Raw genomic sequence first — 13,937 nt, forward strand, 5'->3', positions numbered from 1 at the left:
GGAAAAGCTGTTCTTTCACCGTCCCTGCCCACCCCACACCACGGCCTCGCGGCTGGCCTGTGCCACCCAGTCAGGGACAGGAAGAGCTGGGAGACAGGAGGCCTCGCGGTGTCAGCAGTCTCTGAATCAACACCAGGGAATTCTTTGGGGGCTCTGGGCATGCTTCCTGGTTAGGGTGGAGACTGAAATTCGGGTAGGGTGGGGGTGGGCGGTGGGGGTTCTCAGGGGTATCAGTGCCACAGCTTCCTGACCACTCTTCAACTCTGCTCCCACAGTCTCCAGAGCAAACTCATTGTGTTGCTGTCCCGTCCAAAGCCTGGCATGGCCTGCCCAGACCTCCATGATCTGGCCCTTCCTCCTCCCTCCCCACCCCCACCTCCACAGCAGCCTATGACTCCTCTGTGTTTCTCAAAGATGAGTTGATCCCTCTGCCTAGAGCCATTCCACGTTCTCTTCTCTCCCTGGCCTTAGCCAGCATCCACTCACCCCTACTCTGAGCTAGGAGCCCCTCTTCCATGTTCTCTCTGTAGCAGACCTCTATTCAGTGAGCACCACTGCGTGCTGGACGCAAAACACAAACATGGCAGCTCAGCTGGAGGGCCCAATGTCAAGGGACTGTGCTGGTGTCGTTTTGTCTCCCGCACTAGATGCTAAGGTTGTTCCCTGTAATCGGGGAATGTTTCCTTTTCCTATGTTCCCAGCAGCTAGAACAATGCCTTGCACAAAAGTGCTGTTTAATCAATATCTGTAGAATGAGGAGGCAAAAGATTAGAATCAACTCAGACTCATATCCCTTGGGCCATGTAAGCAAAAGCATTGGTGGGGCTAAGAAGCCAGTAACATTGGTCAAGTCACACGTGGCCACAGCCACGGGCTACAGGTGTGGTCAATGGCCAGTGTCAATCGGACAAGACCATAGTTGTCACACCTGAAGTATGTGGACCCAGAGAAACTCAAGGAACAGTGGCTGGAAGTGCCTTGTTACCTCGTTTTGGAACACCAACAATGACCACAGTAGTACAACTCATGTCAACAAATATGTTAGCTGGCTTCCATGTCAGATTTTAGAGTCTTGTACAGAGCAGGTATATTTACTGAATGATTTAAAAAGAAGAAGAAAATTGAATGGCCGGGTGGTTGAACAGTGCTGAATGAAGCTATTTCCCAGGCTGGATAAAAATGTCAAAAAAAATGTTTCTTTCCTAGGAGCTGGCTGATGAAGTACACTGCAGAGCAGACCGACTCCGCCTCCCCTTTCAGAGCTCGAGATGGTGGCTCTCCAGACACTTCTGGGGCCGAATCATTCTGGACAGCCAAATTCCCCATATTGCTAAGATTTAGGTATTGAAACTTTAACATTAATCACTGTGGATGGAAATCTTTCTAAAAACCTTTCTGAGTATACCGTACACCTTTACTTTTTCATGAAACAACAGATCATCACTATGACCAGGCCCTGTCCTGTACTAGTTAGTCCATCATCATAACCTCAAAATCTGCTGAAGCTGTCTGCTCATCTACTGGCACCTGGGATTCATGCGTTTTTTTCATTTCTTATGACTTTCAAGTGTTTAATAATGAACAGCCCTCCCGGCGGTCAGCTGCCACCCGTCTATCCACCCCGGCACTTCTTCCGTGTTAAATTATCCTTTCTTCCGTAATCTGAGGAACCGGACAACCGAGCCTCGTATAAGTCCATATAAAGAGATGTAGGTGGGCTCAAGCCAAGGCCTGGGAGACCAGACTAGGCGTAGCACACACAGCACCGGGCACAGGTCAGGGCCAGCCGCGGGCTGCTCCGGGACCTCCCTTTGCATCCTGGTTCTCGGTTATGCTCCACGTAGACGGGCAGCCACAAGGGCAGCCACAAGGGCAGCTCCACGGAGTCGAGGTGTCACTCCAATCCCTTCGAATGTAATCGGAACAACAGGTACTGGGCTCTTACCCTGTACTGGGCCTTCTCTGAAATGTTGTATTTGTACCAACATTTCTAACACATTTTGTGTTAACCTTCAAATTCCCTCAACTACTCTATGACATACTACGATCCCTGTTTTACTGATGAGAAAACTGAGGCACAGGGAGGACACATCATTACCAAGATGACACTGCTGGGACCCGGCAAACCAGGATCTACACTCAGGCACTCTGGCTCTATAACTCAACAGAACCACACCACAGGGATCCCTAACCCGGAAAGCAATGTGCAGACCAGCACGGTCCAACAGTACTTTCTGCAACAATGGAGATATTCAATTGTCTTCACTACTGAGCACTTGAAATGTGGCTAGTGTGATGACTGAGAAACTGAGTTTTTAATTCCATTTCATTTTAATGAATTTACATTTAAATAGCCAAATGTGGCTAGTAGCTACCTATCAGATGGCACAGGTGAGGACTACTTTTGGAGTGTCAAAAGTTGTCATATGTCAAACATTACACATAACGAATAATTCCTATGTGAAACTAGGCTTCAGGAGAATGTAATTAAGTACTAAAGCATCTCGTCTCAGCAGCTTCTCCACCCCTGTACTGTTTTTCATTCATTCTCCTAACGCTAAGGAAGAGAGCATGTCATTTGGTCAGCGTAGTTAAAAAGGCCTTCCAGATGGAGTGGGAGCTTGAGGAAGCAACAGCATCAGTTGGCCAGGCAAAGCCTTAAGAGCACTGTTGGGGTGTGGGTTTGGGGGTGGCCGATCACAGGTCAGGTTTCAAACACTAAGTTCACCCTATTCATCTGAAGAAAAAAAAGCCACAGATAAGTGTGTGTATCATGAGCATAACACTGAATATGAAAATATGCTCAAACCCAGGGCCCCAGACCACGTTCAGAGAGCTGGTATGATAAAACCTGACTGGGCAGAGCAGAATACATGGGCAGTGACCTCTTCTTGCTCTTCCTGGATCCCCTGGTCAGCCCTGCAGAGGCCATAAAGTCTCTGACATGGAAACCACAAACCAAGCCAACCCCCACCCCCCCAACCTTCGACAATTCCTTCCTAATTATATGAATTTTTTCCTTCCCCACCACTGGTTCCGCTAAGCTGTGTTATATGTCAAAGCCAAATATAGGCTAGAAACTGATTTCAACTCAAATAGGAAATAAAACCAAGAGTTGAAGTTAAGACACTAATCCAATGGAGATGCAGCTTTGTTCTGACCATCTTAACTCTGTGGCTTGGGGAAGGCGCCTCCTTCTCTTTCCTCCTAACTTCAGAAGAGCAACTTACGTTTTATGCACACCTTCCAGCCCTGGTCTGCACACCCATGCTAAGAAGGCATGGCTGAGCCACAGGACAGATGACACCCTTAGGAAGCAAGTGGAGGCCAAGAGGTACAGGGACTGGAGTGGGCCACACAGCAATTTAGTGGCAGCGCCTGGGGAAGAACCAGGTCTCCCAGGTCCCTGTCCTTGCCCCTGCCTCCACCACGTCCCTGCCCAGGCCACAGCTCATGCCTCGAAGACTCTGGAAGAGGAGCACATGTTCACACTTCATGCCAAACCTGAGACCAAACTGCAATTAAAAAGAAAAATCAGCTACCAATCATTCCTTTCCACCTCAACATCCCTATTCCAAACAACGGTCACAAAATCCATACAAACAAGTTACTCTTTGCCCACTGAGGTCAAAAGTTGATCCAGTACAAAGTCAGACTACAAACTAAACACACTCAAAACTCCAGAAGTGTTGGGCTTAAAAGTTCAATTCTGCTCCAAGTTCTGAGGCGTCCTCAGCAGGAAACCAGGCATTGTGAAGCAGGCCCTGTGATTTCCTGCAGGACTCCAGGGATGGCTGGAGAGGAGGCCTGTTTACCCAAGGAATGCTCCTCCAGGTCAGGAGCCCCCAGACTGCTCTTAACCTTCAGGAAAGGAGCTGGTAAGACACCCCTAGCATCTCTAAGCCTACAGCCACATTCTACCTTCTGGCTGACTTGCAAGGCTGTATTTATGCAGATTCCAACATCACATCGGCACACAAACCAGACCATAAACACTTGTTAACTAACTAGTGTGGTCCTGGGTATTCCTCAAAGCAAGCAGGGAGGTCAGCAAAGGAAGGGAAGTTTGTAAAAACTAGAGATCTAATCTTAACCGTTACCCTGAAGTAGGCATATCCTTCTCCCTTCCCGAAAGCCACGTGAGTCTTCATAAGGGTGTTGCATCCCTAAAAAGTCTCTTTTTAAAATTCTCTATAAAAAGAGAGTATCTACACATTTCTAATAAACATGAAGGAACAATCTGATTAAACTAATAATACTGTGCCCTTGCAAAATTCAAAAGCTTCATTCAGAAACCCTCTCCCTACTTCAAAGACAGGGCAATTAAGGCTCAGAGGATGCTGTCCCTCTCACCCCAGGTGTGACTGTCACCTCCACTAACCCAAAGGAACATTACAGATCATGTTGGAGTTTGATGGTGAAAATCTTAAGAACCCACATGGAAGAGTTCTCCGAACCTCAACCAAGGTTTGAATCAATAAAGGCCTCCTAGTACTGGAAAGTATACCTGCGTGTGTGCATGCGTGTACCAAGCTGTGCCTCACAACATATCTAGGAGTGACCACCACCCTTGTTCTCTGACAAATGACAGCCCCACACTCGGGGTGTTAGGTCTCTATAAACTACCTACCCCCTTGCCCCCATAGAAATGGCTTGAGGTTAAGGCCCAGCAGCCTGTAAGTCTGTTAAGTTGCACCTGCCATTTACATCAAGTTCAAGACCTAACTCCTACCCACAAATAGTTTATCAGCTTTACCACTCCGTGACCTCTTCGAGGACAGGGACCCCACCTTATTCATCTGCATTCCCAGAGCTCAACACAGGCACACAGCTGCCAAACAAACGAATACCGCACACTTAAGGAAGATACATCATTGTCCAGGCATCTACACTTACAGTGGCACTTAAAGGTACCGTCTAGAATGCCAGTGGGCAGATGTGTAGAAAATGCACTAGATTTGAGTCAGAAGATGTGGGTTCAAGCCCCAAGTTCACCAAAAATTCACTCTACTATCCTGGGCAAATCTCTCAACCTGGTGGTGGGGGGGATGTCTTATTTTTCTCTTCTGTAAAGCAGTAGATGACTTACAGGTTTCCCTTTAGCCCTTAAACTTGTAAAACTGGGAAGAAATAAAACAATGCGCTCTTGAGCTGTCCACAGTATTATCTTGACGTTAAGTGCCGTGAAAATAAAACAGCCAGAGGCAGCTATTCTCACACAGATGTTGGCTAATAACAGACAAAAACTTGAACAGTAGGTAAAGCCTCTGCCCATTTGCCTATGTTCACATGTAATATACACATCTGGGTCACTCTCTGTGGTCTCTTTCAGGGAAATGCAAATTTCAATGGTAGTTCCAGGCAGAGAAGCCTCCAAGTGGAACAATGACCCACAGACATTACTTCCAGGTAATAAACAGATTCCACTCAGACAAAGAAAAATAAAGCAGCCTGTGGCTACATTCCGTAGACGCCCCATTTGGGGAAGCACCAGGACTGAGTTGTAAATGTGAGCCAGACGTGGCTGAATTCTTATTTTGGCTCCGACTCTAACTCGGAGCGGATGGTCCTTGGCCAAGTCTCTCCTCTAGAAGCCAGGCTCTGGATGGGTATGACAACCCCCATAAACCATCCAGATTACAGGGTGAAGCTAGTAAAGCATTTCACAGATGTAAAGTGTTGCCAACCTCGTCGGACAAATGAGGGAAGCTGTCAAGAGGCAACGTGGCTTGGGTGGAGAGCCACAGAACGGTGCCTCGCGTAACCCTGGGCTCCCTCAAACTCACCGAGGGCTCTAGAGAACTCTGAACCCACACTCACAATCCAGCTGTATGTCCTCTGCTGAAAATCAAAGAAAGCTCTGTGAACCCTCACTGCCCAGACGAGCCTCTCGCAAAGCCCTTTAAGCCACACAGTTAACGCGCAACATTAACCAGCTGTGACTAAGTTCGGGTCGGTTCTCTTCTGTGGGGAACATTTGAGACAGTAAAGGTAAATCAAGGCAAAGCAGCGGACTGTACAGAAGATAAATGTTGGCTCGTGAAACAAGAAGCTGTGTCAGGAGCCACGTTAGTAGTTTTACTGTTTTCTTTTCCTTTCTTTAACCATTGGGTACCAATGGATACCAGATACACAGCGCTGGATAAAAAGGTTAAGAGATAACATCAGGAAAGTTTCCCACCAAAGCCTGCTAATAGTGCGCTCACTGAATAGAAAGCACTTCTGTAGTTGGGAAACTCTAATCCGGTCTTATCAACCCTCTGGCTTTGCCATTTATCAGGGTGGGAACGGGAGGTGCCTCAGCTATGCCACAGAGTGATTTCTGGGGCCCCTGCCCACGACCAAGCACATCAAAAAGGAGCTCATGCCTGCCAGAGTGAAGTTTTCACCATAGCAACACACGTTCCTCCACAAACAGCCAGGACTAAGGAGCTCTGTTGCGACCCGTCTGGACAGTGCCCCCGAGAAACGAGCAACTGAGGGTTCAGACAACAGAGGGAGCAAGAGAAAAGTGGCCCTTATTTAGCTTGCGAGGCAGCCTCCTCGCGGCTTTTCCTTCTCCACACAGCTGACAATGGCCACACTAAGACCCTCCAGTGTCCACAGCCCCGCTTCTAATAAGATGGGGGGTAGGCGGGCAGAGAAAACAGATGTGCAGTGGCCACACCACAGGCTCCCTGGGGAGAACAGGGACCCAGTATAATGATCGCACCCTTCGGAAAGCAGACGGCTAGCACTGGACTACTTAGGGGAAAGCCTCCTGGCAAAGCATGTCACATCTAGATGAAATACAGCTGGGGTCCCCAACCCGCCAGTCTGCTGGTAGAAGGAGTACTCACAGACCCGACAGTGAAGCCAGTAACAATCACCATCAGTGTGGTTGCTGAGACCTTCGATTACGTATCCCTGTGCCAGGCACCGTGCAGGGCATTTAGACAGGTATCAGTCTCTATCCTACAGTCAGGGTCAAAATCTCACTAACTGATCAATGCCACCATCTGGATAGCACATTCTACCAAGGGAAGAAACAGGGATAACCGATATGCCTCACACCCCATAAGATAGGGTGCCGCCTGAGGGCTGACCAGAGACTAGTTCCCAAGTCCTGCTCTGTTGCTCAGATCACTGAGTGATGCTTGTGGAAGTCTAACCACAGAACAAGAACACCCAAGAGAATCAGCGACTCTTCCTGGTTTCCCCTGACTAATTTCTCTAGAACATGACTGATGAACTATGTCAGAGGCTGGAGACGAAGACCCATAAAGCCAGGAACTATAAAAGCTGGCAGAGGAAGGTCTTGTATTCGAGGTTAGTCAAAGAAAGACAACATATGTCCACAGAGGCCCGTCTGTGCCATTTACGTACCTTTTTATATTAACACAATATAAGCAGGACTGTTTTATAACACTAATATTAAGAGACAGGACCAGCAGCCTTACTCTGGGTTATGAAGCCCAGAGGCACGTCTGGGAGGATGTGAACCGGTGCCATGGCACCCACGTGCTAACAGGCGTGACGCAGTGGGCTCCCACTGTACATGCTGCAAATACATCCTCCGACAAGTCAGTCAGGTGCGGGGAAGAAGGCAGTTCCTGGAGAAAGGTAGCTCGACCACACCTGGCTCCAAAACAAAAACCAAATACCGGCCGCTACCCAAAAATTCCTCTCAGTCCCAAACCCTTAAGTCATCACAGACCAAACAAATGATGGGCCCAGAATTGAAGAAACATTTCCTTGCTGCAGGGCCAGCAGAGCCTGCGAATGGGCTTTAAAGTAAACAAGCAAAGTGTCAGTCTCGAAGTGACATTTTAGAGGTAATGTATGAGTTGCTTTCTCTCTGTTCCACGCACCCCCTTTTTCTCACTCTCCATTCAAGATGAGAGTTTTCTCCTTCCCTGCCTGCTTCAGTGTGAAACGTGGCACTGAAAGGGACACTGGAAAGCGGAGGGAAAGGGGGTGGGGGAGAGTCTGCTTTTAAATCTGACACACATACCATGCGCACCCCAACTGGCTGCCCACGCCATGGACTGTCAGGCCAGACTCCCCCTAAGACAAGACTGAAGGGCCAAACTATCCAGAAGAAAACTCCCCTTGCACCTCCTCTCGGGAAAGCAGAGTTAAGAAAGAGAAAGCTGGAAGAGAAGGAGGGGGAAAATAAAGCTCCACATTCCTGACATTTTTTAGCCAAGTGCTGTGGCTGCACAGAACAGCTCTATTCCAAACAGCCTGCAGGATGGAAAGAAAACCTGAATTCTGGGGAAAGAACCTGCCCCCTGCCTTGGAAATGGGAGGAATCATAGGATGGCCCAAAACTAAATCAACGGAGGAGGGTGAGCCACCCTTTCATGTGTGTTTCCAAAAGGAAGTGATCCCAAGGGAAGGAATTTGGAGTCATCATCTCCCAGGGGAGAGAACTGAAGTCCTGTGGTCCGGGGTGGGGGGACCAAAGCCCCTCTGAATGATAGCGAGCTGACTAGTGAGTTGGCCAAGGGGCAAGGCAGGAATGAGATGGAGACCAGTTAGGCCACATGGACTGGGGCTGCCTGGCGTATGGAGGGGGCCCAGCTCACTGGCAGAGACTGGACAGGGGACCCCAGAAGGAGGAGTGACCAGTAGACTGACTCTTTGTGGGAAGCATTATAAATGAGTTTTCTTGACTCAGCTCCTGAATGAAGCAATCCTAATTGTGCCAAGTTAGAATCCCAAGAGCCTGCGGTCCACTTCTCTCTTCCAGTCTCCTCTTCCCTTTCCAACTCCTTCTGTCCTCACTTCTAGGGAAAAGTGTTAAGTGCATATGTACCCCTACATATAGACATATACACACCACACCTCCAGGGAAAACCCAGAAGACCCTAAGTGCCAGCTGGTAAGTCCTATGCTGGGTTATGAGGTGCCATCCTGGCTTTATTCCAAATGTTAAGATGCCCACATGTGTTTCTCTGAGGTCCCTAAAAGTAATGGAGCTGTTTCGGCTCTCATCTGGTAGGGAGAGCAGAGTTCCAAAAATCTGAGTTCCCCCAAAATACCTATATCGGTGGAGACTCAGTTAGTAGGTACAGACAATGAGGATGTACCTAGCACAGCAGAACACGCATCCTCCACAAGGGAGGTTCATTCAGCACAGCCCTCCTTCACCCAGACCAGCACACACCGGCAAACCCACAATGCACCTTCTATGCACCCTCCAGAGGAGACTCCTGCCCTGTAAGCTCAAAAGTGTAAGTCTAAGGTTCTATAGGGTGAAGATGGTAGGAAGTCTGCAGACACTTTGGCCAAAGCCCCTTCCATACTCCACAGTCCAATCCTAAGATGGGGAGGAAGAGAGTTTTTTTGTTGTTGGTGGTTTTTTTCCCCCTCTTCTGTCAGGTACTGGCAGTAAGGGCTCCTAGCATTTTTCAACTCCCACAGAGTACCAGATTTAATGCATAGGACTTTCCAAGACTGAGGCAGGGAGGGCAGGAGGTACAAAGCTCAAACGCTAGGCAGCTCTTTCTGAGCAAAGGTAAAGCAGGTAAAGCCACAGACCTTCACAAATACCAGAAACACAGCCAAGGGCCATGGGCGATGCAAGAGACTTCACCGGCTGCAGAACGTGGGGCTAAGAGGTCTACAGCTGTCACGTGTCTTTCCTACCACACCCTCCAAGGCTGGTGACAGGGCACTGGGAGGCCTCTTAGAATGGAGGACAGCAAATAGATACAAATAGGACAGAGGGTATGGGCTGAACAAAACAAATTCTCTCTTATTTCATTAAGCTATTATTATGATCAATAATAACAAGGCTTCAGGAACAAGCCACTTGTGTTCACATTCGTAGAATCTGTTACGGCTTTTGGTTACTGACATGATCTCAGTTAAACCTTACAATAACTCCATGAGGAAGAGAGGTTTGATTACCCTCTTTAATGATGGGGAAACTGAGGCTGCAGTCGGTTTTTTTTTTTAGTCAGCCTAGTGACAAAACAGGGACGGGGACACAGGGACAACCCCAATGGACACAGCCCTTTCCAATACACCATGAGAGCTATAGAGGTGGAAGGGGGAGGGAGGGATTGAAGGTAAGGAGTACTACCAAAAGCTGGTTTGCAGACCCCAATCCTAGTCTCAGTTTGATTTCCTATAGACCCTCCAAGGGCACATTTACACATCTAACCCTGACTCAGCCACCACACGACTGTCCCCAGCTTGAGGGCAGCTTCACCCTCAGGGAGACAGAGACAGAGAGGGAGAAATGAGCCCCACTAGGAATCTTCCATCTCCAAGGCAGTTTTACAAATGGTTACAGCTTCCTAACCCATTCCTGAGAATGCAGATGAACCCTACCCAGAAAGGAGGACAAGGCCCCACCTCACTGGAGACCACAATGAGGGTGAGGGGAGTGCCACTAGATAGTGACAAGATACATCACAGCAAGCCCTATTATGCTCACTTTCCTCCAGTTCTTCTCACTTCTGAATATCACTCTAGCGAGTCCTTCCCATCAGAGCCCCTGGATCCTGGCCCAGTGGGGCTTACTACAAGTCTCTGCTCTCTTGGGAGGACCCTATCCTCTCCTGCCTACCCCCACAGCTATGAGGGAATCGCCTTGCCCCTAAAAGCGCAGGGTATCCTGTCCCTTCCCTTGGCCCTGTAATAGGGAGAAGCTCTGGGAGCTTCCACAGATGGAGCTGAAGGAATAATCCAGAGTGATAACGGGTATAGGAAAACTGGCCTTTTAGGCAAGGGCAAAATAAAAGGGAGGGGGCAGGCTGGAGGACAGTAGGTGGGCACTGCTGGGATGGGGCCAGGCCACACGTCAAAATGCAAAAAACTTAGAAAATCAGGTGGGAGGTGGAAAAGGGCCGGGGTCCCTCCCACTGGAAAAGCCCAGAAAGGCTGGCAGCCACTGCTTGGGAGAGGGAGGTAGTTGTGCAATGACTCCGGGTCTGGGAGTCTCCGGGCTTGGCTCCCGGACACCAGAAAGGAAACCCCACTGTTTGGGCCAGGGTGGCAGCACTGCGGTTGGTTCGAGGCCAGGCTTAGGATTCAGGGCTGCAGAGAGCGCTGCAGGATATGGTGGGTGCCCAAGGGGGCGGCCAAGCAGGGCACGGCTGGCAAGGCGCGGAGCGGGGGGTGGGGGGTGGTCTGGGCTGACTCGGAGACCACGGGGCGTCCGGTGTACAAAGGGGGATGCAGATAACGCACTGGTAGCCCCGCGCCCCAGCTCTGACAAGGACCCCGGGGACCTGCAGGAGTCCACCGGGCGGCGCACGAGAAAGGGCACCCCCTCCCCAGTCTCGCTCACCTCGAACATAAGCCCTATGAGGACGCAGAGCACCAGGCAGAAGCCGATGTCCGCATGGTTGTGGATGACGAACTCCTGGCTGAAGAGCGGGTAACTTTTCGTCCTCCTGCGGAAAGCCATGGCAGCGGGCGCGCAGCGGCCGGCGGGGCCCGCACCCTGCGCTCACGAGCCGCCGCGCAAACTTGTCCACCCCGGCCCGGTCCGCCCGCCGGCCCGCAGCCCGCTCGCCCTCCCGCCAGCCGGCCTAGCGCCCAACAACTTCTGGGGCCCGCCCCCTTCCTCCGCCCGCCCCCGCCCCCGCCGCCCGGAACCGCCCCCGGCCGCAGCCCCCTCCCCACTCCCGGCCGCACTCGGCGCGGCGGGCTCCATGCGGCCCCGCCCCCCGCGCGCTTAACCCCGTCGCCGCCGAGGACGCTGCGGGGCGGAGTCGGCGCGCCGGGTCCGGGCCCCTCGTTCCGCGTCCGCCTGGCCCCGGGGTGCTCTCGCCGCGCGCTCGCCCCGCGCCCCGCCGCACTCTTGTGGTTGCGGCTGGGCCCGTCCCCGCGCGGGCCGAGCAGGCCGCGAGGGACGCAGACGCCCGGCCCTGTCCTGCCCGGACAGGAAGTGGGCCCGGGTTTCCCGATCCCCGGCGCCTGCTCCTTCCTCTGCGGGAAGCGAAGGGCCCGGGAGGCCTCAGGCCGCCGGATATTCCCGGGGCGGCGGGCCCGGGGCGCCGAGAGCAGCGCGCGTTCCGCGAGGGGATGGAAGCTGCGCGCCGGCCTCCACGCTGCCGCAGCGCCCTGCACGGACGAGAAATGAATGGATGGCTGACCATTGAGAGCTCGCAGTGGGCTGGGCACGGTCGCATTGCGGGGACTGTGCAGCAGACAGACAAAAAAAGACCCTGCCCTGGGGGAGCCTTGGGTCCAAATGGGGGGAGTGCATGTATGGACGCAGTTTTGCTCTAATCTTTGAGACTTGCGCTCGTGTAAAATGGTTTCACACGCCTTACCCGAAGTCTAGCTTCAGTATTAATTGATCTGAAGAAGTGGAAGAAGGAACACTGAAGAACTTTCCCATTGAAAGTTTCTATTTAATAACGAGTTTTAAAAAGGACTTTGGGAAAGCACTAGAAGTAGTTGTTGTTGCTGTTGTTAATCTTCACCGGAGAATATTTTTTCATTGATTTTTTTTTTTTTTTCTTAGAGAGAGTGGGAGAGAAAAACGTGGGTTGGTTGCCTCCAGCACGACCCTGACCAGCCAGGGATTGAACCTGTAACCCAGGCACTACCCTTGACGGGAATCAGATCCACGACCCTTTAGTCCGTGGGCTGAAGCTCTAACAGCTGAGCCAAACAGGGCACAAAAAGAATTTTCAGTATATTAATTTATGTTGTCAAATACTGGATTTATTCCCACCAGTAATGGTGTCAACTTATCAGTTTTTAGATGTACAAAAATACAAAACAAAGAACTATTAAATTCTTATTTTTTTATTAAATCTATAGTTTTTTATGCTTCTAAATAAATACAATTTCTTTAAAATGGCACAGTATGAAATGTGATTGAGACTGGACTTATCTGAGGTTCCTAGATCAATTTTACATCTTAGGTTTCTTGACTCTTCAATATTTACCATACTTGGGTCTTCAATTCCTTTAACAAACTTAAGGAAATGGGACATTGATGCCTCTATTGGAATAAACCTTATTTGACTTCAAGATTGACCTTTCTTACAGTTGGACCTTAGTGTTATCAAGAATAGAAAGATCAAGAACTCTGGAGCATCTCAGTTTTCCATCTGTGAAAAGGTGTTGTCAACTGAGCTTAAATGAATCGGGAGGCTTTGGCAAGAACTAAATGATAAAGATTTATTCAAGGATCTTAGGGTTTGCAAACTGGACACACAATTGGGCAATACCCAGAGTGTTCCCCAAGAAGAAAGAAAAGCTGAGAGTTCTTATAGTAAAAAGTACATTTGTGAGAATCAGTCCTGCATTCTTAGCCTCTGGAATGGTCCAAGATGGTAATCCTCTATCTAGATCAGCGATATCCAACCTTTTTCATCCCATGGCACACAGAAACTACTAAAATTCAATCTGACAAAACAAATAGGTATAAATTTGATTCATTCACACCGGATGGCTATTGTTGTGTTGGCTGTTGTCATTTTTTAATTTGACAGTCTAAGGGAAAAGAGGTCAGTGCCCCTGACTAAATAGCCAGGTATTGCACGTTTTAAAAATTCTTGCAGTTGCCCCAGTGGCTTAATGGATAAGGCACTGGCCTCCTAAAAATTCTTGCGGCATACCTGTGTGCCATGGCACACCTGTTGAAAATCACTGCTCCAGATGATAAGTGATTGGATAGTAGATGTCAAGTAGTCTGGATATGTGAATATTCTTTCCTTATTCCTCCAGGGGGTTATCTGCATGTATATCTGAGCATTGATGCAGGACTGGAAAGATCAAAAGTTTAAGTTTCTAGGCTAGTTAAAACAAGAATAGAACCCTTTTCTTTTTTTTTTTTTTTTTTTTTTTTATCCTCACCCGAGGACATTTTTGCATTTTTTGTTCAGACAGAGCGGGAGAGAGAGAGAGGAAGAGAGAGAGAGAGAAACATCGATGTGAAGGGACACATCGAGTGGTTGCCACCCACACGACCGACCAGGGCC

At 49.7% G+C, this 13,937-nt stretch overlaps 1 protein-coding gene across 1 annotated transcript in view; it reads right to left on the minus strand.

Annotated features, from left to right (window-relative positions):
- Window positions 1-11,546, minus strand: part of TRAM2 (translocation associated membrane protein 2) — a 71,117-nt gene extending 59,571 nt beyond the window's left edge. The window contains exon 1 of the mRNA XM_036249445.1: window positions 11,285-11,546. Coding sequence (XP_036105338.1) covers window positions 11,285-11,404 — 120 coding nt within the window. The 5' untranslated portion in view covers window positions 11,405-11,546. The remainder of the gene's footprint in view (window positions 1-11,284) is intronic.
- Window positions 11,547-13,937: the final 2,391 nt, after the last annotated feature.

This window comes from Molossus molossus, unplaced genomic scaffold (genome assembly GCF_014108415.1).
Source record: "Molossus molossus isolate mMolMol1 unplaced genomic scaffold, mMolMol1.p scaffold_m16_p_8, whole genome shotgun sequence".
Lineage (NCBI taxonomy): Eukaryota > Metazoa > Chordata > Mammalia > Chiroptera > Molossidae > Molossus > Molossus molossus.